Below are 27,916 nucleotides of genomic sequence, written 5' to 3'. Positions count from 1 at the left end.
CCGGAAGTGGCCTCAGAGGAAAAGGAAGTGAAGCGGCCCACGAACCCACGTGGGTTCTGCGCGTGTTTTTACGTCTCTGGCAGCCGGTCCTTCAAGCTTAGTCGGCATGGGTCGCTCCGGGAAATTGCCCTCCGGTGTCTCCGCCAAGTTGAAACGCTGGAAGAAAGGCCATAGCAGCGACAGCAACCCTGCCATCTGCCGCCACCGCCAGGCTGCCCGCAGCCGCTTCTTCAGCCGGCCTTCAGGTAGTAGGGTCGCAAATTGGGCATGGCTGGCGCCTGGGTTCTGGGCAGGCCTGGGTCTGGATGGTTCTGGGCCTCTCTGACCCAGACATTGGATCTTTCATCTCTTAGACTGTCGTCGGATCTGGTGCCTACCGTAAAGCCCCACCCGCCCCATTTAACCGATGCGGCAGTCTGTGGATACTGAGTCCACAGTAGGGAAATGACTTGTCTGAGTATCAGAGTTGGGATTCTTGGCTGTACTTAACCTGTCGGCTCTTTTCAAAGCGCTTTTGCCTTCATTTATTTTCCATGCCCCCTGAGGGCAGTCCCCCGACGATTCCCACCGGCGTTTGTTCCATCAGGACAGGGAAGCAGAAACTTTTACTTGGAGAGTTTTCTAAGTTCTAGGTGTACAGTGGCCTGATGAGGAAAACCGCGTTCAGAATTTAGCCTCTCAGGTTGGGGGCCTGGACTCCAGTGCTTCGTTTTCGAGAGGTGGTTCTTTGTCTCTTGGCCAAAGGGGTAGAAGTGAGGGTCTTACCTTGTGCCTCCGGTTTGCAGGAAAGAGCGACCTGACCGTTGATGCGTTGAAGTTGCATAATGAGCTGCAGTCGGGGTCCCTTCGCCTGGGCAAGAGTGAAGCCCGGGAGGCGGCCATGGAAGAAGAGGAGGCACCGGCTCTCACGGAGAAGTCCTCGGCCACCTTCCTAAGCGGCCTCTCGGACTGCACTAATGTCACCTTCAGCAAAGTGCAGCGCTTCTGGGAGTCCAACTCGGCTGCCCACAAGGAGGTATCAGGGAGGGTCAGGAGGGCATGGGATAGTGAAGAGGGGACGGGCTCATACTTTTTATTTACTTGCTGCCTGGTGACAGCAGCTGGTATTTCTGGATGATGGGTCACCTCTCCTGCCCTTTGTGACCCCTACTTACTACTCTTAGGGCAGGTTCCACTTTCGGCTTTTTCTAACAGCATCTCCCCTGCTCAAGTGTCAGGTTGTTCACAATAGAAATATTTTCCGAACATTTTTCTCTTCACCTGTACCTAGTCTTAATAATATATTTTACTTTACCCAATATATCCAAAATGTCATTTCAATATATAATCAATATAAACAATAATAAGATGGTTACATTATTTTTTATCATACTATTCAAAATCTAGTGTGTATGTTACCCTTAACATCTCCATTTTGATGCTATGTCTTTATTAAAAATACTTGATTTGTATTTAGAGTTCATAAAACTTACAGTTGCAAAAGTAGATTCATATACCCAAGTTGTTCTAAATCTGGGTTTTGCAGTAACTGGATCAGGTATGTGTTGTTACATTTAATTGATTACAATTTTAAAATTAAAGATTCAGTTCCTCAGTCACACTAGCCACAGTTCAGATGCACGATAACCTCTTGTCAGCGTTACTGTTCTAGGTTTTTTTTTGTATTTTTATCTACATTTTGTTTAGGTTTACTGAAGCATGATTATATTTTATATACAGGGTTCTGCAACCTTCCCCCCGCACTGAACAGTATTTCTGTGTTAGTATATGTAGTTGTTCCTAATTGCTTTCAATATTTACATAGTATTTGAGTCTATCATTATTTATTAAATAATAATAGTATAACATTAAAGCCCTGTTGGTAGCTGCTTAGTTGTTCCAATTTGTTGCTGTGGTGAACACACTTGTACATAAATGCTTGCACATTTGTGCAGGTATTTCTATAAGAGCATCCTAGGGGTGGAATTTCAGCAAACATGTTCTGAGCTTCTTGTGCCTTTGGCCCGGTGGTCTGTACCCCTGGCTCTGAATGCTGCTCATCTCGTCAGTCTTTGGGCTTTCAGAAGATTAATATGTGAAGGAGCAAAGAAAAGAAGCTAATATTGGGTGGGGTTAGATCTAAAATATTTGTCAGAGGTGCCTTCTCCTTCATGCGCAGATCTGTGCTGTTCTGGCTGCTGTCACAGAGGTGATTCGCTCCCAGGGAGGGAAGGAGACTGAGACTGAGTACTTTGCAGCACTGGTGAGTGGGTGTGACTCGGTGGGGGTGGATGTTCAGAGCAGTAGGTTATGCTGGCAGTAGGGAGAAGACGGGTCGCCCTAGCATGTGGGGAGTGAAGGACTGCCTGGAGCACATGGAAGTACTTCAGTCCTCCAGTGACTTGCTAAGAGAGGTGGTATTTGCCGCATTATTCTTGTAAAACAAAAATCCACTACTCTGGATTTAATCTCCTTGATCTATGAAGATGATTAAGGCTTCATAGATCAAAGTGTGGTCTGGGGTCCCCCAGACCCTTCTGGGGAGTCGGTCAGGTCAAAATTATGTCCAAAATAATACTAGAAAATCATTTATCTCTTTCACGCTCTCTCTCTCTCCTGAGTGTACCATGGGGTTTTCCAGAGTTATGTGATATCTGATGACATTATTTTGAGAGCTAATGGAATTATGCTTGTGTATTCTTGTGTTTTAAAATTTTGTTTTAATTTTATTATGGTAAATATCAATGGGCATAACCTACATAAACAAAACCTCTTTGGGGAATCCTCAATAATTATTACGGGTGTAAAAGGTGGAGAACCACTGTACTAGAATGAGGTTAGCAAACTTCTGCCCAAAGGCGTAGTCTCACCCTTGGCCTTTAAGCTCACAGAGTGTGAGCTTGAAGTGGTTTTTATATTTGAAAGGATTGTTAAAACATGCAAAGAAGAATATGCAACAGAGACCATCAACAACCTGCAAAGCCTAAAATATTATCCAGCCCTTTTATGTTAATTCAACTAATTCTCATAATAACTTACATGCAAGTAGGTACTATTATCCCTATTTTACAAAGGAGGAAACTGAATCGCAGAAAGGTTAAGTTACTGGCCCAAAGACAAACAGTGGCAGTGCTGGGGTTTGAACCTTTGACACCTTCTTGGTCATAATCATTCTGCGGGGCACATGGTGTCCCCCAGCACCCAGTTTGCTCAGCATGGCACATTTCCTGTTCACACTCTGTGATTTGGCCCTCAGATGACGACAATGGAGGCAGTGGAGTCCCCGGAGTCTCTGGCCGCTGTGGCTTACCTGCTGAACCTTGTCCTGAAGCGGTGAGTCCCGGATTCTGTCTGAACCCCAAGGCTCTTTGTGGAGAGAAGAGGGGAATGTGGACAGGAGGAACAGTATCAGGGAATTGTTAGAAGAACAAAAAGATAGTGGAGTAGTGGGTGGCATTCTGCAACAGGAGGAGGGTGGCTTGGGAGGTTGTAGACAGTGTGAATGCTGGTGCCTGGGAAGGGGGCAGCCCTGGTGCAGTCCGTGGGGTGGGAGGGATGGGGTGGAATGTTGGCACCAGGTTGTCTGGGGACCTGCAGGGGGAAGGCAGGGAGAGGATGGGCCTGAGTTTATAAGGGCCCATCTTGTGGACAGTACAGGGTTGGGTAGTGGAGAAGACGAGGGAGGCAGGGAGCTCAGGAACCACAGGGCACTCACGTACTGGGTGTCAGGAAGGGTGAGTTCTTGTCCTGACTGTTACTAACTTGCTGAGTCAACAGGCCAGCACTGCCTCCCTCTGTCCAGCTTCCTCCTTCAGACCAGGACCAGGGCTGCCCCGTCTGTTCTCGGCGGCCCCTCTGGAGTTCTGGCTTTTTCTGTTCTCTCTCCATAGCGTCCCCAGCCCTGTGCTCATTAAGAAGTTCTCGGATACTTCCAAAGCTTTCATGGACATCCTATCAGCCCAGGCCAGCAGTGGCTCCACCTCTGCCCTCCGATGGGTTAGTAGCTGGTTCTCACTTTCTCCTCTGGACTCTCAGATGGACCCCTTTGAGATTTTCTGGAGTCAGTGAGAAGCTGGGCTTTTTCCCCACGTAGCTGAAGAGGGTGGAACTGAGACACTCTGACTTTCCTCTTCAAGGTCCTCTCGTGCCTGGCCACCCTTCTGCGGAAGCAGGACCTGGAGGCCTGGGGCTACCCCGTGACCCTGCAGGTGTACCATGGGCTACTGAGCTTCACCGTGCACGCCAAGCCCAAGGTGAGGCTGCCGGGCCACCAGAATATGGGAATGGACCTGCCACTCCAGGAGGCAGGCGCAGCTGACCTGGCTGGTCTGAGTAGGATGGGCAGCTGGCCTGGAGTCCTGGGCTCTTGCCCCGAGGTTCTGTTTCTTCCCTCTGAGCCCCTGTCTGCTTGGCTCCAGAAGGCGAGGGCAGCTCCTCCTACAGGAGAGTCATTCTCTGTCAGGCCCTCTGAGTCTCTGCTGCCTGACGGGGTAGTGACATGTTAGTTAACGGTGGCAGGAGGGTTGTGGGAGGCCGGAGCGGGTTTTGGAGTCACACAGGCCTGAGTTGGATAGTGGACTCACAGCTTGTGCTCTGACCTTGAGCAAGTTACTTACTCTTTGAGCCTCAGTTTCCCAGCCATGAAAGAGGGATGATAATACCCACCTGGCTGTGAAGGTGCAGGGAGACTCAAGTGCTCCTCACAGGCTGGCGCAGGAACTGCTTGTGGCACGTGCTCAGCAAGTAGTGGTTGGCCATAGCTTCCTCCTGAAAATCAAGGCAAGGGAGCGGGTAGGAGTACCAATAGTCACAGTGGTTGTTCTCTGTGAGCTCTGTGAGCACTGTCACCCAGGTGGCTCATGCCTCTTTCCCTGGGTGTCCATGTGGTCTTCCCCTCACTTTCTTCAGGTCTCTGCTGAAATGTCACTTGACCGGAGGGACACTTCACTGACTATCATATAAAAAAATAGCCTCATTTTATTGTGTACAAAATACTTCTACCTCCTGGTGAACATTTGTTTGTAGAGCATGAGCTGTGTGCCCTGTTCACTGCCACAGTGCTGGCTAGGTGGGCACTCAGTGCTGCTGCTGAGTGAATGAGTGAACGGATGCCTGCTGTAAAGGCGAGGACACGGAAGCTCAGAGGTGAAGCCGTCTGGCTTGCTTAGGACCATTGGATGAGTTAGGAGGACGACAGGAGTTGGAGCCCGGGTTTGTCTCACTTGTATACACTCTATATGCATGTGTAGCTCAGGCGTGTATGCTTGAAGCCCAGTGCATAGCATCAAACATACAGGAGGTGTATGGTCACCGCTTGTTGGTGGGGCATTGTGCCGACCATCCAAGCTGCTGGTTGAATGCTGACCCGGCCCTGACCCCCTTTTTTTTGCCCCTCAGATCCGGAAGGCTGCCCAGCATGGAGTGTGCTCAGTCATCAAGGGCAGCGAATTCATGTTTGGTGAGAAGGCTCCTGCCCATCACCCTGCTGCTATTTCCACGGCCAAGTTCTGCATCCAGGAGATTGAGAAGTCTGGAGGTGGGAGCCAGGCTGAGGGCAGGGGGCTGGTGGGGGAAGACAGGGCCCGCCACAGAGTGCGGCCTGGAGTCTCAGCTCCCCTTTGTCTGCTAGGCTCCAAGGAGGCCACTACCACGCTGCACATGCTGACTCTGCTGAAGGACCTGCTGCCCTGCTTCCCGGAGGGCCTGGTGAAGAGCTGCAGTGAGACTCTCCTCAGGGTCATGACCTTGAGCCATGTGGTGAGCTCAGGCTCTAGAGCCGGTGGGTGGGGGCACACAGAGGGTGGTAGGGGTCTAGCTACAGACCCCAGGCCCATGGTCCTGGCTTTGGTGAACTCCCTGGTTAGGCCAAAGTAGGTCCTGAGCATCTCCCTGCCTTGACCCTGCTCTTAGCTACAGCCAAGGATGCCATCTATCCCTGGCGTCAGCCAGGCTGGGCCGTCCTGCAGGGGCTGGTCCAGCTGGGAGCTGTCCCCACAGAGGACAGGGCAGAGGGAGGGTGGCACCGAGGTGGGGCTGGTGAAGCATCGGTCCTGTTCCTGCCTCGGGCTTGGCTATACCACAGGCTCAGTTATTTCTCTTTTTTCCTGACTTACTGATGTCTGTGTGGTGACCTTAAAGATACATAAAAGTAAAAAGTGATCTCCTACATTTTTGCACCCTTGCTCAATTCTGTTACTTGTTATGTATTCCCTCGTAGTGTTTTTTTCCATCTTTTGTTATTGAAGTTGTCAGGATGACATTGGTTAATAAAATTATGTAGGTTTCAGGTGTGCAGTTCTGTAATACATCATACATATGTTGCATTGTGTGTTAACCACCCCAGCTTTGTAGTGTCTGCTCATCCACATGTTTTAAAGTATTTACTATAAAAATTGCATGATCCTTGTTTGAAAGGAAAGAGCCATTCAGAAATATGTACCATAAAAAATACAGGTCTTTTATTTCTCTCCAAGTCTCACTTCCTAAGATAAGCAGTGCACCAACTCGCCATGTGTCCTTTTAGACATTTTCTCCTTGCATAAACTACCATGCGTAAAAACATGAACTACAGCTGGAAATACAGCATGCAAGCCATATATAGCCGCTCTTCTATCTTTTAGCCCTTGAAGTTAAAAACATTTTGCTCGTGTTTGATTGTCTGTGTTTAAATCATTTACATTTTTACTGGCTGCCAAGATTTCTGAAAGTGACAGTGCGCTGAGCGTCTAGGTATGGGGAGCGTGCCTGAGTTTCAGGGGCCTGGGTCTTCCCCGCGGCCCACTGGTGGGAGTGGGAGGTTGAGGAGCCCGGGGCTTTGCGGGCTGCCCACTAAGCCTGTGTGTCCTCTCCAGCTGGTGACAGCCTGTGCCATGCAGGCCTTTCACAGCCTCTTCCACGCCAAGCCTGGCCCTGGTACCCTGCCTGCAGAGCTCAATGCCCAGATCATCACGGTGAGGCCTGGTGTGGGGAGGGGCAGTGCTCTGGTCGGGGGAGGTGGGATGGTCCTGCTGCTTGTCTGCAGAGTGAGGTTGAATGGGCCGGGCCGGGCTGCCCCACAGCAGGAGACTGGTAGACAGCCCGCGAGGAGACTGGCCACCAAAGCATGTCAGCACCCACAGGAGCTGGAGGAGCTGGCTCTTAACAAAGGGTTTCAGCGTGTTCTCACGGATCCCTTTAAGCAGGGGTTCTCAGCCTCAGGGATCTGTGAATGGACTTGGGGAAAGGTGTAGAAACTCCCCAAAATTGTTTGCAAAATGTGTGTACGTGCTCATGAGCCTTTTTCCAGAGAATGGCTCTGTGGCTTTTCTCAGGGTCACAATGGGTCATGTGACCTGTTGCACTCAGCTGTTCCTAGAGACTTGTCTTCTCTAGAAGCGGAACTAGAGGGGCTTCATGGAGCTGGGAAGGCCAGGCAAGGGGGCTCTGAGTTCTGGGGCTGCTTGTGCAGGCCTGCCACTAGGACCAGCTGGTGCTTAAGGATGGTAGAGGTCATTGTCACTGGGCTGCTGCTGAACACACGTGCTCAGACACCTGCTTATTTCTTGTCTCATCTCTAGGCCTTGTACGACTATGTTCCCAGTGAGAATGACTTACAGCCCCTGCTGGCCTGGCTCAAGGTCATGGAGAAAGCACACATCAACCTGGTCAGGTAAGCTGAGGTGGAGGGGCGTCCCAGGGCCTCCAGGCAGGCCACCTGCCCTGCAGTGCGCATGGAAAGGAAGAGATCTGGAAGCTGGAGAGGGGTTCAGCTTTCTGGGGGTGGCGGCAGATCCACGTGGAGTGTACTGCAGACCACCTCCTGTTTTTATGAGGCACAGAGCTGGGCAGCACAGCCTGTGTTGGCCGGGGCTGTTGCCTTTCCTCCCAGAGCTTTGAGGACAGGCCAAGAGTACTGCCCCCTCAGGTGGGGCCTAAGAGTCCTAATTTCGTCACCTTTGGCTGTCATCCTGTGCAGTTGGTTTCCTTTTCAGAGGATGTCATCCACTCTCTGCAGGTGTACCCCACTCCCAGCCTGGGTTACTAGTCCCCTCCTCTGGGATCGTCCTGCAAACCCAGATTCTGCTTTGTGTCTCTGTGATAACACTCACAGTTGAACTTGGCCATTTAATAGCGGTAGCCTCTTGATAATTCCACTTTTCCCAAGTAAGACTGAGAAGAAAATAGGTATGTCAATTGGCAACTTGCATTTTGTTTGGAGGAAGGCCCTCCAAGGCCCTGGAGGCTCCACCCGGCTGTGTTGTCCTCCCCTCCACTGAAGGGTTCCCCCATTGGCCTGCTCTCCCCCGTGCACTGTGCTGGGTTCCGTGCTTCCACATGTCACCACGACCACCTCCACCCATGAGGACAGTCTTAGCCCATTTCATAAACCAGAAGCTGAAGCACTGCGAGCCAGCTAGTCATGAGGTCGTTAAGGGGCACAATGAAGTCTGCCAGGCCCACGCCTTTCCTGCACCAAACCACCTGTCACCTGGAGGTGCCAGAAAATGGCCAAATAGCCTTGTCCTCCACTTCTCAGGATTTAGCCTATAGCAGGACTCCAAACTTGTGTCGGGTAGGTGTCCCAGGATGTTGTAGCACCATAGCTAGTGGCAAAAAACCTAGAGACAACCTAACCGTGCCCCAGGAGAGGGCTGGTTAAATGGAAACAGTGAAATACGAGGCCGCCATTAGAAGTAATTGAAGTCAGTGTGTGCATGCTGATATGCAAAGACCTCCAAGGTGGACCAAGAAAAAGCAAGGTGCAGAACAGCATGGGTGTTTTGATTATTTGTACATTCCAGAGCCAGATTACCGGGGTGTGGGTCCTGACCACTCCCTCCACTAGCTGGGTGGCCTTGGGCAAGTTACTTGACTTCTCTGTGCTTCAGTCTCCTCATCTATGAAATAGACATTGTAATAAGATTTAATCTCAGTTTTTGCTGGGTTTCAGGTTTTTTGTTTGAGTTTTTTTTTTTTTGCAAGGTTTAAATTAATTAATGCATATTATATCAGTACTTGGTTTGTGATAAATGTCACATAAAAGTTAGCAGTTGTTACTGTTTTGTATGTCTCTACATGTATAAAAACTAGAAGAGCACTAGAGAAACTTAACCTTGATTTTCCCCTGGGAAGTGCATCTGAGGGTCAGTTGGGAGAAAGGTGTGGTAAGGAAGACTTTAGTTTTGTACCTGAGGAGGTCACCTGTTCGAGTTTTTTCTCTTTTCTTTTTCTTTCTTTCTTTTTTTTTTTTTTTTTTTTAAAGATTTTATTTATTTATTTTTAGAGATGGAAGGGAGGGAGATAGAGAGAGAGAGAGAGACGTCAATGTGCGGTTGCTGGGGGTTATGGCCTGCAACCCAGGCATGTACCCTGGCTGGGAATCGAACCTGGGACACTTTGGTTCCCAGCCCGTGCTCAATCCACTGAGCTACGCCAGCCAGGGCTTCTTTCTTTCTTTTTTTTACCACCTGTAGCTATTACTTGAGTGACGGCACTTTAAAAAAAAATTGCCCACAAGAAGGGCCCTGTAGAGCTCCCCAAAATGAGTGACTGTCGCTGGACCTGGGCCATCTAGGCCCCCCAGGCCCAGGGCCAGGCAGGCCCCACAGAAGTCTTTTGTCTTGACAGACTGCAGCGGGACCTGGGCCTGGGCCACCTCCCTCGCTTTTTTGGAACCACGACGACCTGCCTCCTCTCTCCTCATTCTCAGGTGGTGACAGCTGCCACCCAGAGCCTGCAGGTACCGCAATCCCCCGCCCCGAGCCCCAGCTTTAGCGGGAGGAGCAGAGAGCATAAATGGTCCTGCCGGCTGCCTCCAGCTGCGTCCTGGGAGGAGGTTCTTGGGTGGGGTGGGCTTCCTAAAACCTTCAGGAAGCAGGCACCTAGGTGGGCTGAGTGGCACTGGGGGGCTGCCTTAGGTCCAGACAGCTGTAGCCTCTTTTCGCAGGAGATCCTGAAGGAATGTGTCGCTCCCCACATGGCTGACATCGGCTCTGTGACCTCCTCAGCCTCAGGCCCTGCCCAGTGTGTCGCCAAGATGTTCAGGTAAGAATCATAACGTCTGAGATTAGAAGACATAAGGTGTACCTTGTAGAAGATTCCTCACAATGAGAAGTCTCTGCTTGTCACTTCCTCTGGGCCATGCGCACAGTGCCAGAGCCGCTGCTGTGATTCGAGCACCAGGTGCCAGAGTGTGGTGCTCCTGAGTGCGGACTCTCAGGCCAGTCACCTGGAGCACGTTCCTCTGCCTCAATACCCCAGGGACATCATCAGTTAAAAGGGACTAAAGCAGCCCTGGCTGGTGTGGCTCAGTGGATTGAGTGCTGGCCTGTGAACCAAAGAGTCACTAGTTTGATTCCCAGTCAGGGCACATGCCTGGGTTGCAGGCCAGGTCCCCAGCAGGGGGCATGTGAGAAGCAACACTGATGTTTCTCTCCCTGTCTTCCTCCCTCCCCTCTCTCTAAAAATAAATGAATAAAACCCTTTTATTTTTTTTTTTTAAAAAAAGGACTAATGCAGGTGAGGATTAAATGAGGTAACTATGTGTAGAGTGCTCAGAACAGTACATGGTACATAGTGAGACACTCAATAGTGAGGCGCTCAGGACTACTAGCAGTAGTCCTGGTTCGAGGAGATAGGAATTGACCCCGTTTTATACACAGACAACCTGAGGTCACCCAACTAGTAAGTGGCAGCCTGGCCACAAAGCCCATTGTTAATCGTGTGCTGATGTGCTCTCCAAGCCTCAGGAGGAGCCATGCATGAACACGGCCACTGACCATCCTCACCCTCCCGGTGGGTGGTGTGGAGCCTTGGAGCACCACGCATACTGAGTGGTCCCAAGAAAGGGGCTAGGATCCTTGGTATCTCTGCTGGGTCCCTCTGCTCAGCTCCAAGGTGTGGTGCTTTCAGTATTACGCCTCGTGAGGAAATGGGCCCGTTTCCTGTGGACACATCTGGAATGAAGTTTCCGGAAAACAGGAATAGAGCTGCACCACCGTTAGCCCATACCTTTCCCCACACTGACCCCTATTGGCCATTCTTGCTTAAAGCCTCCAGGGGGCTAGAATTTGGGAGATGGGGCGGACCAGGGTGTGCACGTGCCTGACGGGGCTGGCAGCTGGGCCAGCCATCCCTAGTGCAGCTTCCCCATTCAGCCTGGACCACCTGTTCTTACCCTGCCTTCCCACACTGGGTCAGGCCGAGAGAGCATGGGACAGTGGCAAAGCAGATAACCCTGGCAGGTTATTTTCTCCCAGAGTTTCACCATTTGAAGAATGAACAAATAACCTACCTCATATGTTTTTCTTTAAGTGTGAGGGTTACATAAATTAAACTCTTAGTATGGGGAGCAGCGTGGGAACTTCAGAAATGCCAGTTCGCCCCTTGGCCTTTCCTGGGCTGGCAGTTGGACTGCCATGGTGGCAGTGTTGACTTCCTGGTTGGGGTTGGAGCGTGGCCGTGGCTCTGACAGCCTGCTTCCTTGGCAGGGCAGTGGAGGAGGGCCTGACGTACAAATTCCATGCAGCCTGGAGCTCCGTGTTACAGCTTCTATGTGTCTTCTTCGAGGCATGTGGAAGGCAGGCCCATCCTGTGATGAAGAAGGTGAGTTGGGGGCCGCTGGGGCCAGGGCAGGAAGTGGCACTTGGACTTTGGGACTGTGGGCTCTTAGAAGGGGCCTGTGTCTGTTATCTGTGCCCTTCAACTCTGCCTGCCACCACAGCACTCATAGCAGGTGCCCAGTGCTGTGTCTCTGGGAAGGTGGCCGGGCCATCGTAGGAGGAACAGGAAGAGGGGCAGGGTCCCCTTCCCGCCATCTGCTCACTAGTGTTGAGTGGAGTTGATGGTTTTGAGTAGGGAACCAGTATGATTCTGTCACCCCTGCCTGGATCTTCTAATTTTTAATTCTCTAAATTTTCGGTAATGAATGAGTATATGTTTCGATCAGCCTTAGGTGTCAGGGAGGTGACTGAAGCCCAGAATGAGCCATCTGAGGGTCAGGGATCAGCTTAGGGAGAAGGTGGGACTGAGGACAGGCCCCAGACGCCTCATCCGTGGGCCTCGTGGCACCTTCCTTGCTGACCCACCCCCTCCCTTCACCTGGGATGGCAGGTTCCCTCGGGGGGGCCGGACCTGGGCTCTGGTAGGTGAGGTTGGCAGACTTGGCTTTCTAGGAGAGGTACATGAGGAGTGAAGGTCGGGGAGGGAGCCTGGGGACTGTGCTGAGCCAGAGGGTGCGGCTCTCTCGACGGGCAGGCACTGCTCAGTGCACACTGTCCTTTTGCTACTGGCCACACACAGGTCTGCCTTTGCCAGGCCGTCACTTTTCACAATAAACTAGAAACCTACATTTGTATGTAAAGCCTCTTTATTTTTATATGTTACTAAGGAATACAGAATTTTTCTTTTTAAATTCTGGGGCATTGGGGAGGGATAAAACATATCAGTGGGCTACATTTGGTTACTGGTTTGTGACCTCTGACCCAGAGCTTAACCTGGGCCCATGCTCCCGACCTCATCATCCAGAGCTTTTGGCTCAGACTCAGCCTGGGTGCTCGCTCTGTGAGCACATCCTGATGTATAATCTCTCATCTCTTTGCTCCAGTGTCTCCAGTCCCTGTGTGACCTGCGCCTCTCCCCTCATTTCCCCCACACGGCAGCTCTGGATAAGGCAGTGGGGGCTGCGGTGGCCAGCATGGGGCCTGAGGTGGTTTTACAGGCTGTGCCTTTGGAAATTGATGGCTCTGAGTAAGTGTGACCCTGGTTGGCTTCCGTACAAGCTCCAGAAGGGTCAGACGCTTTATTCTCCCCCAGGAGGGTATCCACTTCTTTGGGTGAAGTCTCTGTGTGCCAAGGGGGGGTCAGCAAGAGAGGCCAGAGCAGAGCTTGACATGCTCCTCAGCTCAGCAGGGGAAGGACGCACTGTTGGGTATGCTGGCCTCCGGGCTGTCACCTCCTTCTCACTGGACCTTTCCTGCCTCCTCCCAGAGAGACTCTGGATTTCCCACGGAGCTGGCTGCTACCTGTGATCCGGGACCACGTTCGGGAAACTCGACTTGGTTTCTTCACCACCTACTTCCTGCCCCTGGCTACCACCCTGAAGGGCAAAGGTATGGGCCCACCACAGTCCTGGGGTTCGGCTGGAAGGGGTCGGGAAAGGCTCCTGGTCCAGTGCCCCAGTCCTAGGACATCCGGCAGCCTTCCTCTGTCAGACAGGTGGCCGGCCAGTGCTTGAGAGCCTCAGCGGGGCTGTCTCTCCCTCTGCCTGTGGCAGGCAGACACTGGCCTCCTCTCCCACTAAGAAAGTAATCACACAAGCACACAGCGATTTACATGTGTGCAGAGATGTTCCTAGCAAAAATGCTAGCACGACCCCACCTCCGTCAGTGGGTTTCAGTGAGGCCCATTACGGGAAGCCCACTGGGGAACACAGTGTGGCCGCCACAGAGAAAGGGGCCTTACGGGGGTGCATTCGGGAGATGGGGGGTTGGATAGACTAGATTCAATCTCAGCTCAGCCACTCCAGTTTGTTGACTTTAGGCAAATTTATTCAATTCCTTTGGGTCTGCTCCTCATCTGTAAAGTGAGAATGATAATTACTACATGAGGATTCAATGAAATAATCACCAAAGGGTTTATTGTGCAGCCTGGTACATAGAAATTGCTCTGTAAATGTTACCAACTTAATTTGAGTTGTCAAGTAAACCAAGGTTTCAGAACAATACATGTATAGTACAGTCCTGTTTATCTTTTTAAAGTGTGAGTTGTTGTTTAAGCATTGCAGGTCAGAAGAGATGGCAGCTTTCCCTGGGGAGTATGGTTATGGGGAGAGGGTGCTTTCTCTTTTATGCAGGTCTTTCCCGGTTTTTAGAAGGAAGAGTTTCAGTGGGGAGGAGGGAATCACCGATATTGTCCTCATCACTGGACTTTTGGTTTGGATGAAAATGAGGACTGGTGGCTAGGAGGGTGCCCCAGGTCACATTGTGTCCTCTGTCACACTGCAGCAATGGACCTGGCCCAGGAGGGCAGCATGGTGGAGTCCAAGATCTATGACACGCTGCAGTGGCAGGTGAGGGGTCACGTGTGGGGACGTGGGTTGGGCAGGGCAGGGCTGTGGGTTGCTGGATGTCATTCTCCTTTACCGTCCTCTCCCTCCGCAGATCTGGACCCTCCTGCCCGGGTTCTGCACGAGGCCCACAGATGTGGCCGCCTCCTTTAAGGGGCTGGCGCGGACGCTGGGCACTGCCCTCAGCGAGCGCCCAGACCTGAGGGTCACGGTGTGCCAGGCCCTGCGCACTCTCATCACCAAGGGCTGTGAGGCGGGTGCGTGTGGGCTCGGGGGCCGGGGGCTGGAGGGAGGATGGCTGCCGTGGCATGAGTCCCCTCATCCCATCTCCAGGCCTGCTAAGGCTCATGGTCTGAGCCATAATTCATTCTTTGCAAGGACCTGGGGCTTCTGCTGGGGACCCAAGGACGCCAAAAACTGCCCCTTCTTCTCTTTACTGCCAGTGCACTGACAGCTGGGGAGTTACTCAGTCAGCATGGAAGGGTTTCACTGCTGCCAGGATGGGAACGAGGCGGGAGCAGAGCCCGTGGTGGCACCTCATTCTCTCTGCCCTGGCCTCGGCATCTCCAGTCCCGTATGCCCACATACGTGGGCATGGAAGCCCACATGCGTGGTGCTGCCATGGGTGCTCCAAAAGGGTGCCTCTGGGCTGCAGCCTGCGGGGTCATCTCCTGCCCTTCTCATGCAAACTTTGGTCCTCCTGCCAGAGGCTGACCGTGCCGAAGTGAGCCGTTTTGCCAAGAACTTTCTGCCAATTCTCTTCAACCTGTATGGGCAGCCTGTGGCAGCCGGGGACACCCCAGCCCCTCGCCGGGCTGTGCTGGAAACCATCAAAACTTACCTCACCATTACTGAGCCTCAGGTGAGCTGGTGAACAGGGGAGGAATGCGCTCGGGTGGTGAGGGGTGGGTTGTGTGTACCAGAAAGGCCCAGGCCCTACTCACCAGGGCTCACCTGGGCATGTGCCATCTGGAGAACAGGAGACCAGATGCCATGGGTGGTGGCTGGGCTGGGCTAGGTTTGGGCTTGAGGCTTCTAAGCGGGAACGGGGGGAGGTATAGCCCTGTGACCTGCTGCGCTCTCTGTTTCTCCCTTCAACAACGCCCTCCTCTTCCCTGGGGGCTGCCAGCTGGTGAATGGTTTCCTGGAAAAAGCCAGCGAGAAGGTGCTTGACCCTGCCAGCTCCGACTTCACCAGGTAAAGTGCCCCACTTGCGCTGGGGCAGCCCAGGAAGCTAGAGGGTGTGTCTGGCAGAAGCCCATGGGCTCTCTCTGGAGTAATTTTGGAAAGGCTTGAGATACTGACTGTCCCAGCTCTACTGCGAGGCCTGACCAGCTCCTCCCTGAAGCGTCAGTACAACCTTCTAGGGAAGGGTGAGGGCCCCGGAGACTCGCTGTCCAGGTTCATATCCCATGGGCTGTGTGGCCTTGGACAAGTTACTTGCCTGCTCTTTTCCTTTGTGTCCTCAGTCTGTGTGATGGACATGCTCACAGTGCCTGCAGCAGGGTTGCTGTGAGAACCGAAGGGGTTAACACTGGTAAAGCTCCTGGAGCAGTGCCTGGTACCTGACAGATACTCAGTTAGGTGCAAGCTATGGTGGTCATTCCCAGGCTCCTTGGAGGCTCCTTGTCTTCCTCATCCTGACTTCTCCCACCGGCCCCTCACAGAGTAGACAGAAAGACACTGTTAGTCTGTACCCTCCTCCAGCTCTCACTCAGCTCCTCCTTGGTGTCCTGGCCTTGTGCAGATTGTCCGTCCTGGACCTGGTCGTGGCCTTGGCCCCTCACGCTGACGAAGCTGCCATCAGTAAGCTCTATTCCACCATCCGGCCCTACCTAGAGGTAAGCCCTGGGGCTGGGAGCCCCATACAACCACACCTGGGAGGAGGAGTGGGCACCTTGGCAGGGTGGGGCCTGTCTTTTTTTCTTCATCCCTTACTGCTGCCCAAGATCAGGTCTTCACCTGCTTTCTCGTGATGTGGCTGCCCTTCGTTCGCTATCTAGCCTGTCTGTCACATTGATGCCAAAGTGACTAAAATGCGCAGCCGTGCTCAGGCCTCACCTGCCGAGGCATCTCCGGTAGAAACTGAGGCCATCCTCCTTTGCTTGGATTGCTCACTGGGCCGTCCCAGCCCAGCCTGATCTTCTCCTTACGCCCACCACCCGGTCACCCTCATCCCCTGCCACCACTCTGGCCTCATTAAACTGTTTCAAGAGTTCCAGATATAATGGGCCTCTTCTGTGCCTTTGCATATGCTGGGTCCTGCTGATATGCTGTGGCTAGTCACTAGGCAAAACTCAGGCCAGCGGTGACCCCCTGAAGGCTGTCACCACTGCAACAGTTTAATAAGCAGTTGTTCAACAGTGAGAAGTGCTCTGGGGTGGAACGCACAGGCAGACCCAGAAGTCCAGGGCAGGGACACCTAACCTCAGGAGCAGTGTCCCGGGGGAGTGACGGAGAGCGCCTTTGGAACAGTAAGGGGCTAGGCAGAGAAGGGGAGACAGGAGAAGGATGAGCAGGCACAATGGGCCTGGTGCGTTCCAGGCACTGGGAGTCTGTGCTGCTGGCGTGAGCACTTCTTAGAGTTGGGTCCATGGAGTGATTGGAAGGTTGGGCTGGCTTCTCTCCCTGCAGCATCTCCATGTGGCACAGACTTAGCCTCTTTTTTTTTTTTATAATTGTTTTAAAAAGATTTAATTTTTTGAAGAGGGGAAGGGAGGGAGAAAGATGGAGAGAAACATTGATTGGTTTCCTTTTGTACTCCCCCAACTGGGGACCTGGCCTGCAACCCAGGCATGTACCCTGACTGGAATCGAACTAACCACCTTTTGGTTCATAGGCTGGAGCTCAGCCCACCGAGCCACACCAGCCAGGGCCAGACTTATCTGCCTCTCGGCGTCCATACCCTGCTGGCCCTCTTGTCAGACCCCATGAGCTCCAGAGCCAAGGCCAGCTTCTTTGAACCCTCTCCAGTGCTGGTCTCCGTTAATGGTGACTGCTCTGCGAGTGTCATCGGATGGGTGGTGGACCCCTAGCCACCCCTCTTCACCCATCCCCACCCCCCGTGTACCCTCCTAGAGCAAGGCCCATGGGGTACAGAAGAAGGCCTACCGTGTGCTGGAGGAGGTGTGTGCCTGCCCCCAGGGCCCCGGGGCCCGCTTCGTGCAGAGCCACCTGGATGACCTGAAGAAGACCCTGCTGGACTCGCTGCGAACCACTTCGTCTCCTGCCAAGAGGGTGAGGACTCCAGGGGCAGCCCCGCTCTGCCTGAGGGAGGACAGGCGACACCAGGAGAGGACCACTGTGGAGATGCTCTGTAGGCCTCAGAGTCTGGGGTGGCCTAAGGGGGTCCTGATCATTGCTTACCCTGTCCTGCAGCCCCGTTTGAAGTGCCTTATACATATCGTGAAGAAGCTGACCGCTGAGCATGAGGAGTTCATCACTGCCCTTGTGCCGGAGGTCAGGGGTGCAAGAGAGGGGTGTGGGTGTGTTTTGGGGGTTCCTTGGAGTGTGGCTCCCACAGGCCTGTTGAAATCAAGAGAGGGCAGTATTGAGGCTGGGGGTGGACTCAATTCACTGCCCGGGAGAGGAGATCCCCTTACCTGCCCATTCTGCCCTGGGCCACAAACCCCAGGGTGGCCAGCTCAGGAGGATGAGCTTATGGGATTGTCTGGGCAGGTGATCCTGTGTACCAAGGAGGTGTCAGTGGGCGCTCGGAAAAACGCCTTTGCCCTGTTGGTGGAGATGGGCCACGCTTTCCTTCGGTTTGGCCCGAGCCAGGAAGGTGAGGCCTGGGTGACATAGGGCTAGGGTGGGTGTTCTGCTCCCCGGCCTGGGGAGCACCCTGCAAAACCACTGGCTCTGGACCTGGGCAGGCTGCTCCTGTCTGGCCGGCACCCCCCTCCCTGGTGGGCCCAAGACGCAGTGTGGGGGCTGGGCTGTGCCCCGGTGCAACTTGTCCTGCCCTCTCCCTCCCAGAGGCCCTGCAGCGCTACCTCGTCCTGATCTACCCTGGGCTTGTGGGCGCCGTCACCATGGTCAGCTGCAGTATCCTGGCCCTGACCCACCTCCTTTTTGAGTTTAAAGGTAAATGCTGTTTCTTGAAGGCCTGGGAAACCTGCCCTCAGAGCAGGAGAATGCCTAGGAGGTCAAGACAGGCTGGCTTCCAGATAGGGGAAAGGTCAAGGGTGGGTGGAAGAAAAGCTGGAACTAAGCCCAGCCGTCTCCCTTCTCTGCTGCCCAGCGCAGCCCTCCCTGCACCCCACTCCCTGTAGCCGCCTCCCATCCTGTTCTCAGAGTGGGTCAGAGGAGGTGGGTCTCCTGCCCACTGTTCGTCCTGGTTCTCCCTCTTACCCGCAAGTTTATGATCCTCTTGGAACCTGACTCTTACCTCTGAAATGGGGCAGAAAAGTAGCACCTCCTCCTGGGGTGGCTGAAGGACCAGAGGAGACACTCCATGGAAAGTAACCAGGACCGGACCAGGCACACGGAAGTCCCCAGTGTTAGCCATCACCCTGTGACCCTGCAGGGCCTAGAGTCCTGGTTGGGGTCTGGGCCTCTCTGACAGTGGCCCTCTGGACACCACAGGTCTGATGGGGACCAGCACGATGGAGCAGCTGCTGGAGAACGTGTGCCTGCTCCTGGCCTCCCGCACCCGTGATGTGGTCAAGTCGGCGCTGGGCTTCATCAAGGTGGCCGTGGTGGTCATGGACGTGGCCCACCTGGCCAAGCACGTGCAGCTGGTGGTAAGTGCCCCTTTCCATTCTGTGGGTGGCAGCGTGGCCTCTGGGCTGCTGTCACGGAACCAGTGAACCTCAAGGCCAGCAAGTTTCAGACATTTTGTGTAGCTACATACTGTCTTTTGTAACAGAAGGTCATGCAGGAGCCCTGGAAGGAACCAGCAGGGGAGGGCCAGCCTGGTGGAGGAAGGGGCACAGTGCCCAGGCTGCTGCTTGTCCTCCCCCACCTCGGCCCCTCTGCAGAAGCAAGGGCTCTACAGGGTAGAGGCCAGGGAATAGGGCCATCCCTCATTTTGTAGATGAGGAAACAGAGGCCAGAGATTGCCCCACATCACAGTACTGGAGACAGCAGCCCTGGGAACAGAACCCAAAGCTCAGGAGTAAGATTGAGCTCTACCCTAGCGGGGCCCTCATCTCTCTCTCTTTTTTGCCTCTTGCATTCTGACCATCTGGGTTTGAGGAGGCCCCTCTGGATACCCCTTCTGGGCTGCAGGAGGGCCTGCAGAGCTCTCTGGTATCGGGTCCCCTTGCACCCTCCTGCTGGGCCTGAGGCATATAGCAAGCTGCATCTTTCACTCCCCCTTGCTGCAGTGTCCACTGCCTCAGTTTCCCTCTGCCTGCTGGTTGGAGTTGCATCAGACCTCCGGGGGGATCTTGCTTGTCATCTTTGTGGCCTTGGGTTTAGGTGAGAAGGGGCAGGTGAGCGTCAGAGTAGCCTGCCCCCAACCTGCAAAAGCCTACAGCCTAACTGGAGACCAGAGATGGTAGAACAGCCAGAGCAGGGGTCTGTTCTGGAGTTATGAGAATTGATAAAAGCCCCTCAAAGGATTGATGGAGCCCTGTTGAGAGACACTGTAGATGATATTTGCCACTCCTGCGTTTCCCAGACCAGGCCACGTGAAGGCTTAAGTGCAGTCCAGTCAGAGATTAACTCAGGGCCACAGAAGGGACGTGTGAAACCAAAAGAAACCTGGTTCGGGGGTGGGGGGGGCAGAATGTGAGCCACGGAATTAGGTAGATCTGGGCTAACTCTTCTCTGTGGCCACTTGGCAGCCCTCTGGTCCCCCAGTTTTCTTGTCTGTAAATTGGGGAAGATGATAATATCTGCCTTGCTGGGTGGTTCTAAGGATTTGCTGAGACAATGGGTGTGAGGGTTCAAAGGGCTCTAACGCTGTGATCTGGGCATTGTGGTCAGGGATCTCACAAAAGAGGGTTTAGGGGAAAGGTGGGGGCTGCCCGGACTGGGGAGCCTATGTGGCCCAAGGGCTGAGCCAGGAACAGGGTCACGCTTGCCCTCGCCTCTTAGCCAGCTTGGTCCCCACATGTCCCTGTTTGGGACAGCAGCGAAGGGGCATGCAGGGTGGGGGGCGCCCTGCCCCTGACACCCTGGTGCCCCGCCCTGCAGATGGAAGCCATTGGGAAGCTCTCAGACGACATGCGGCGGCATTTCTGCATGAAGCTTCGGAACCTGTTCACCAAGTTCATCCGCAAGTTTGGGTCTGTGCACTGATGGGGGGAGGGGGGAGGGTGGTCAGGGGAGGAGTTGAGGGGTTTTCATCCCACCAGGAACCCCATGGAGAAGGGGCTGGGCTGGGGGACCAGTCTCTCCCCTGTGGCTGGAAGGGCTCAGGCTGCACACCTGCTACTTCTGGGTGGCGAGCTCTGACCAGTGCACCTCACCTGCCCTTCACTGCCCCTCAGGTTCGAGCTGGTGAAGGGGCTGCTGCCTGAGGAGTACCACAAAGTCCTGGCCAATGTCCGGAAGGCCGAGGCCCGGGCCAAGAGGCACCGTGCGCTGAGCCAGGCTGCTGAGGAAGAGGAGGAAGAAGAGGAGGAGGAGCCCCCCCAGGGCAAAGGCGACAGGTGAGACCTGAGATGGGGCCTTGGTGATCTGTCCTCGTCAAGCCGAAGCCTGCCCAGACAGTGTCCAGCTGCCTCCGCCTGTCCTGGCAGTGCCCTGACTCGGGGCTTCTCTCTCTTTAGCATCGAGGAGATTTTGGCTGACTCCGAGGACGAGGAAAATGAGGAGGAGGAAAGGAGCCGGGGCAAGGAGCAGCGGAGGCTGACCCGGCAGAGGAGCCGGGCCTGGCTGAAGGAGGGTGGCGGGGATGAGCCCCTCAACTTCCTGGACCCAAAGGTGGCCCAGCGAGTCCTAGGTAAGCAAGAAGTAGCTGGCCCATAAGCTCAGAAAACAGGCTTGCTTGGGGGCCAGCTTCAGGGTGGGGGTGCTGGTGACTCCCACAGAGGCCGGTGGGCACCAGGGCACAGACTTGGTCTTGTCGGTTACGATGAGGTCTGAGTGGGTTAGGGCTGGCCTTCCCCCTCCTCACTGCCCAGCTCTGTCACGCCAGCCACACAGCCCGGGGCCGGGCGGGGCAAGAAGAAGGACCATGGCTTCAAAGTGAGCGCCGATGGCCGGCTGATCATCCGGGAGGAGGAAGAGGATGCTGCCACCGCCAGGATGGAGGAGGAGGAAAGCACTAAAGGTGGGGGCGCCTGCCTGCTCTGGGAATGCAGTGGCACTCATTCATCCCCCCATCATTCACGTGTTCACTCACTCATTCATTCAGTCCGTGTTTCGTGGGAGCAAAGGTGGTGACAGCTTTATCTAAAGCGACGTTCTCAAACTTGCTGAGTTCCTCAGACTTCTTTGACTACATTAAGAAATCTTTTTATGTTGTAATGCTGCCATTTATACAATTCTATAATTCAAACAAAACTTTCAAAACGCAGTACTTCCCCTTACCATGTGTGATACACTCTGTTGGTGTCTGTTGTCTTCTCTTCTGTTTCTTCTCTCTTTTTTTTGGCCAAAGTGGGAACTTGGCTGAGGCCCAGAATCTCCTTGAGAGGCCGAAGGAGGCAGATTCAGACACTCCCAAGTCTCTGATTCCATTGTACTCTGTGTTCCAGGAGCCGCTCAGGTGTAAGACCTCTGAGTACTGTTTTCTCTTCCCTCTCCCTCTCTGCACACACCATCCATTAGTTCATAAACGTTTAGGTCTTCTACAGTAGATCTGTCTTCACCCTTTTTTTTTTTTTTTTTTCATTCCCACTGCCATCATCCCTGGACCCATGGCTCACTGCAGCCTCCTAAACAGTGCTCTCCTGTTTAGGAGACTTGGAAGTGTCTGAGTCCACCTCTTTCTGCCCCTGCCCCCATGAGCTGTGTGACTGTGGACCAGAATGGGTGCAGTACCAACACCTGCCTCAGAGGGGAGCTGTGAGGATGAAATGGGTATCCTGAGCAGTGCTTGCAGGGGTAATGCGGCAGTGCCGTTTCCTGGTGTGGTCTCATCACAGATCCCTCCCTGCTCTTTAGGACTGGTCCAGCTCCAGTCCTTCTCTGTGGCCTTTCCACGGCCCTTCAGCCTCCGGGCCTTGTTCCCTCAGAACTCTGGGCAAGTCCAGGGACTGCCCAGTCTTCAGCATGTGGTCACGTGCTCCCTTGTGATGTCACTTGATTGTTGATTCACTTTATTTGAGTTTGTCTTCCCTCGAATTAATCAGTTTCATCCTTTTTTAAAAATATACTGCTAGCTTTCTAAAACTCATGGTGAAATACACATAACATAAAATTTACCATCTGAACCATTTTTGAGTATACAGTTCAGCAGTGTTCAGTATATTCACATTGATGTACAGCCAATCTCCAGAACTTTTTCATCCTACAAAACTGCAGCTCTGCATTCATTCAACAACTCCCCGTGTCCTCTCCCCCCAGTCCCGACAACCACCGTTCTACTTATTGTCTGTGACTTTGAGTGTAGGTGTGGCATGTAAGTGGGGTCATCCTGTATCTGTCCTTCTGCGACTGGCTGGCTTCATTTGGCACAGTGCCCTCAGGGTTCCCCCATGTGGTCGCATGTGTCAGGATCGCCTCCTGTTTAAGGCTGGCCTTACTCTGTTGTGCGTGTGCACCCCGCTTTGTTTATCCACTCGTCTGTTGGGCTCTTGGGTGGCTTCCACTTTCTGACCTGTGTGAATGATGCTGCCGTGAATGTGAGCGTACAAAAATCTCTTCAGGATCCTACTTTCAGTTTGAGCTCGCACCCAGAAGTGAGATTGCCGGGTCACATCACAGCACGGAATTCTGTGCTGAAGTTCTTGAGGACCTGCCGTACTGTGTTCCCACCCACAGGACACATGGGGTTCGGTTTCTCTGCATCCTTGCCAATGCTTCTTGTCTGGGTTTTGGGTAGTAGCCATGCTAATAGTTGTGAGGTGGTAGCTCGTGGTGGTTTTGATTTGCGTTTCCTTAATGATTAGTGATGGTCAGTATCTTTTTTATGTTTCCTGGACACTGGGGTATCTTCTTGAAGAAATGTCCACTCAGGTCCTTTTGCCCATTTTTTAACTGAGGTGTTCGTTCTCCGTTGTTGAGTTGTAGAGGTTCTTTATATGTTCAGCTCCTAGCCCTTTATCAGATGTATGATTTGCAAATGTTTTCTCCCATTCCATAGTCGCTTCTTAGTCTGTTGATGTGTCCTTTGACACACAGAAGGTTTTAAATTTTAATACAGTCCAGTTTCTTAATGTAGAGCAAATCTGTTGGTTCATACTTTCTTATATCCCCGCAGGATGCCCAGCTTGTGCAGGGCAAACAAAAAGTTCTCAGGTGGGAGAGTAAACTGGTTCTCTTAGCACAGTGGAGTCTAGGGCTGCAGGGGTGCCTGGCTCCCTGCAAACCTGGGGTTTCCTTAGAGCTGCAGAGAAGGCTGTATTTACCTCAGAAGTGGGGCTTCCTGAAAGGGCTATTGTCCCTGGGACCGAGCATGGGAAGGAGGAAGCTCAGTGTTCAGGGGTCTTGCCTCCCACAGAAGGACACAGGATTTCCGGGGCGGGATGTCACAGCTCCTTCAGCCTGATGAGCCAGGAGGAGGCAGGATGAAATTTGGGGGGCTTTGGGGGAATGAGGCCTCGCTGAGTGCTCACAGGCTGCTCTTCCTTTTGGCCCCAGGGGAGGATGAAGAGATGGCTGACCTGGTGGAAGACCTGGGCATCAGGAATGTGAGTGACTCCTGCTGATGCAGGGCCGGGGCCCTCAGACCCTAGCTGTGGGCCCGACAGCTTCTCGCTACCTCACCTGCACTGCTCCCTGGCTGCTGCATAGAGCACCAGGGACATGCACGCAGGCTGTCCGTGGGCGGTGGGTGCTGTGCTGGGGGCAGGGGCCCTGTCACAGCTAACCTCCCTGCGGGGTGCGGGAGGGGCGCGGCTCTCTCAGAAGCACCTGGGGCTTCCTCCGGTGTTGGCTGGGCTGTCAGCTAAAGGAGGAAGGAGATAAAGCCCTTGTCTCTCTGTGAGGACTTGTGCTGTGCCGGCTGCAAGGGCAACAGCTGGCCTGCAGGCCCCAAGGGGCAAGCTGCCACATGGGGTGGGGGCACCCACCACTGAGGGGTGCTGAGGGCCCCATGAGTTACAGGAGATGGGAACGACTTATATCCCCATTTCCAGAGGGGCCCATAAAAGATAACATTTTCTGCCCAAGGTCATGGGGTTGTTAAATGTCTGTGTCTTCAGTCCTGAATGAATCCAGGCTTATATGTAAGGTGTGTGGCACTTAGTGATACTAAGTTTTTATCACTGTGTTTTTCCTGGAACTCTTTTTCTGGCCAAAGCCTCCCTGGTTGCTTCAGCACATCCTCACATGTGGCTTTGCAGTCCGTCCACAGCCTGCTCCTCTTCCGGCAAGCGGGAACTGACCACAGCCCTCGAGCACAGCCCCAAGGTTCAGCACAGCAGGACTGGGGCTCCTTATCTCTAGGCACTGGAGAAGGACCTGGGGTGGCCACCCTCCAGGGTTTGCTCATGGCTAATTATCACCTGCCATCGAGATCCCCAGGGGCTCTTAGGCATGGCAGTTGCTGAATCCCACTCCTCTGCCTGCAGTTACAGCACTATCAAGATGCCAGGGTACAAGTGACAGCTGCAGCTGCCAGTGGGCAGAGCTGTGCCAGGTGCCAGCTGAACCAGGAACAAGCTGAGCTGTCACCCTCTGGTGCAGCCGGAGTCCCGTTTCCAGCCAGTTTCTGTATCTCCACTAGGAGTCCACTCTTCTGGGGCGCAGCCAATGGAGCTGGTGCCCCCGTCGCCCGGACACGCCCTGTGTGTGCTCCAGCCTGTTCCCTTTGCCCGGCACACCTTCCACTCTCCCTGGCCTTTAAGCCAGTGAATGTTCCTCAGAGTAGGGGTCTGAAGCCCCCCTGCCTGGGGATCCCTGGGCAGCTTGAGCCCCAGGACTCTAGTTTGAAGAGGCTTCCCGGGCACTGTGGCACAGACCACAGCATGGCAGCCAGCCCTTCCATCTGAGGCCTCCTGCACAGTGTTCCTCTGCCCGGCCTGGTTGTCAGTCTCTAGGCCCAGGCCTTCCGGGGGACTGGGCTGCCTGCTGCCAGACCCACCTCTCCCACTTGGAGCCCCCAACACAGTGCTGGCATGTACTAAGTGCTGAGTCACTTCCTGTTGGATATAATCAGGCGAGGTGACTTGTCTTGTTGCTCTGTGCTCCCAGCTCCTGGCACGGCAGCATTGTTGAGGGACTGCTATGACTGGTGTGCGCAGGGGTCTCCTACCTTCCTGAGAGCCCCTGGGCCACAGGAAGTTGGTCCTGTGCCACGGGTTCCCCAAGACCTCAAGCTTAGTAGGGGATCAGTGAGTGTTTGACTCCTGGGGAGGGCAGAGTAGAGTTCATGTATAGCAAGGAACTGGTAACGCTCTTCTCTCCAAAGAGGCTGAGGACCTCATTGACCCTGCTAGGAAGACTGGGGCTCAGCTGAGGTCAGCTGAGGTACCCAGATGGGCACTGCGGCCCTGTGGGAAGACTTCAGCGTGGAGAGGCTGAGCAGTGGAGCAGCCGAGACAAGCTCAGCAGTGGGGACCTGAGCTGGAAGCTTTCTTCTGCACTGCCTAGCTGTGTAGTCTTGAACAGTTACCTGCCCTCTCTGAGCCTGGGTGTCCTCATCTGTAAGGAGGCAACCAGGCGCTTGGCAGAGGACCTTTCCTGCTAATGCAGGTTGTGACTGCTTGTACTGCTACCGTTGGTGAAGATGATCACAGCCCCTTGCTCATGAACTTTGCTTACCCCTTTATAGAAAAAGCACCAGAAGCCCAAGCATCAGAAAGAGGCTGATGAAGAGGAGCTGGAGATGCCCCCTCAGTACCAAGGTGAGGCTTCCACTCTTCTGTTTTGGAATTTCTATTCTCTGTCTCCTGTATTAGGCAGGGTTTGTTGCGGGCGGAGCCACGAGGTTATGTGGCCTGGTTGCACTCAGTTGGTATCAGCAAAGACTGGCTGATACGTCCTCCTGGGGCAGTGCTGTAGGACTCCATCCACAGCTGTGTTGAAGTGCAGGCTGGGAATGACACTGATCTTTAAGGTGTCTTAATCTCTTTAAGACACAGTTTTCACATCTATATGGTGGAACAAGGGCTGCCGTTCTGTCTCACAGTGTTGGTGTGAATCCTGAATGACAGAAAGCCTCATCACACACAGTAAGAATGGTGCCTCATGCTACAGATGAGCTGAAGAGGCTCCAGAAAGTTAAGACACTTGCTTGATGTTGGAGCTGGGAGTTGAACCCAGGTCTGCCGGACTTCAAAGCCTGTGTTCTTTCTCCTAGAACGAATGAGGCAGATTGAGCATTTAAGAGTGGAGGGAAGTTTATGTTAGTGGAGAGTACATGCCCCCAGAGGTCACTGGGAGGTCTCTGGATTCGAGTCAGTCTGAGGAACCCAGCAGTCTTTCAAGTCTGCGGACAGTCCTTCTGAGAAAGGCCTTTGTCCTTGGTTGTTAGAGGACAGACGCAGATTCCTGGCCAGGACCCCTCTCCCCAGCAGCTCTCCGAAGAGAAGGAGCCCGTCACCTTCTCCCAGGAAAAGGCTGTGCTGGCTTTGTCTGACTATTGGCCTCTGTGTTCTCCCTCTAGCTGGAGGCTCTGGCATCCATCGCCCTGTGGGCAAGAAGGCTACACCTGGGGCTGAATACAAGGCCAAGGTAAGAGCTGTCCGTGGGGGCAAGGGGTCTCCTGGCAGAGTGTCTGGGAAAGGGCAGGAAGCCGTGCCTATCTGTGTCCTGGAAAGGCACCTCTGCGAAGCCATACTAGGAGCACACTGGGGTCTTCTGAGTGTCAAAAGTCCAGGCCTCTGTTGGTTGGCCTTCCAGCGCCACAGAAAGTCTTTGCGCCACCTAAGGCAGAGAAGGAAGGGCAGGAAGGATGTGGGGTCTGTCAAGTCAGGGAAGGGGTGGAAGGGGAACCCCACACTCCTAGCGGACTCTGTTTCTCTGAGTAGAAAGCAAAGGGCGACATGAAGAAGAAAGGTGGGCTCGACCCCTATGCCTACATCCCCCTCAGCAGAACCAAGCTCAACCACAGGTACGGCGCTGTGCACGGTGGGGGGCGGGAGGTGGGGACCTGTGTTCTCATTAAACTCTCAACTCAATTGCTCACGTCTCTTCTGGTTTTTTATTTTTACTTTTTAACTTGACCATTCATGTAGTTGGTACCTGCGTGTATAGTTAACTGGAACTGCCCTTTTAAACATGGAGGGTAATGCATCGTCTGTGCAGATCGAGCACCGCCCTGTGCCGGGCAGCATTCCCACTCCCCTGTTCCTGCTGGTCATGCGAGGGGCCGCCTTCTGACATTATGGGAAAGAGGGCTGCCAATTCTCGGTGAGATGTGACCCCTCTGTTCCTTGTCCCTGCAGGAAGAAGGTGAAGCTGCAGGGACAGTTCAAAGGCCTAGTAAAAGCTGCCCATCGGGGATCCCAGGCAGGACACAAGCTCCGCAGAAAGGACCGTCGGCCCTGAGCCCCAGGGCCCCCAGGGCTGCTCCGTGGCCGAGCCTGGACTCAGAAGGACTTGTTGGGACCAGGGCTTGGTTCCTAGAGGCACCCAGGACGTTGGAGGTTCCGAACAGGAACTGTCTTCTAGAGATGTCCTTGGGACCTGGAGATGGGAATGTGGCCTCGGTGCCTCCAAGAAGGCCAGCGGGGCGTCTGTGCATTCGCCCAGAGTGGCCGTGTGCAGCGGAGGAGGCGGTCTTCTGCTTCCTCCAGCTGTTTGTAGCCACATGGCATTCTCGGTCGGCTGTCGTCTAGGTGTGTGAGATTTGCTGTGACCAGACAGAGAATAAACAGGCACCACCATACA

At 53.8% G+C, this 27,916-nt stretch overlaps 1 protein-coding gene across 1 annotated transcript; it reads left to right on the top strand.

Moving 5' to 3' along the window:
* The first annotated feature begins 27 nt into the window (after window positions 1-27).
* On the top strand, window positions 28-27,916 carry RRP12 (ribosomal RNA processing 12 homolog). Its single transcript, XM_028512242.2, has 34 exons — window positions 28-245; window positions 786-1,015; window positions 2,159-2,242; window positions 3,236-3,312; window positions 3,870-3,975; window positions 4,116-4,232; window positions 5,377-5,515; window positions 5,609-5,736; window positions 6,831-6,929; window positions 7,536-7,627; window positions 9,586-9,697; window positions 9,905-10,002; window positions 11,448-11,562; window positions 12,563-12,705; window positions 12,946-13,067; window positions 13,962-14,026; window positions 14,118-14,280; window positions 14,731-14,885; window positions 15,153-15,220; window positions 15,771-15,864; window positions 17,102-17,260; window positions 17,402-17,482; window positions 17,702-17,807; window positions 18,002-18,109; window positions 18,611-18,768; window positions 20,168-20,259; window positions 20,464-20,625; window positions 20,746-20,918; window positions 21,114-21,248; window positions 23,723-23,772; window positions 25,857-25,929; window positions 26,691-26,758; window positions 27,055-27,137; window positions 27,472-27,916. Exons 1-34 carry the CDS (start codon window positions 107-109, stop codon window positions 27,572-27,574), a joined length of 3,897 nt encoding a protein of 1,298 aa, XP_028368043.1. The 5' UTR covers window positions 28-106; the 3' UTR covers window positions 27,575-27,916.

Source organism: Phyllostomus discolor, chromosome 5, assembly GCF_004126475.2.
Source record: "Phyllostomus discolor isolate MPI-MPIP mPhyDis1 chromosome 5, mPhyDis1.pri.v3, whole genome shotgun sequence".
Lineage (NCBI taxonomy): Eukaryota > Metazoa > Chordata > Mammalia > Chiroptera > Phyllostomidae > Phyllostomus > Phyllostomus discolor.
This window is presented reverse-complemented; position numbering and strand designations above follow the sequence as displayed.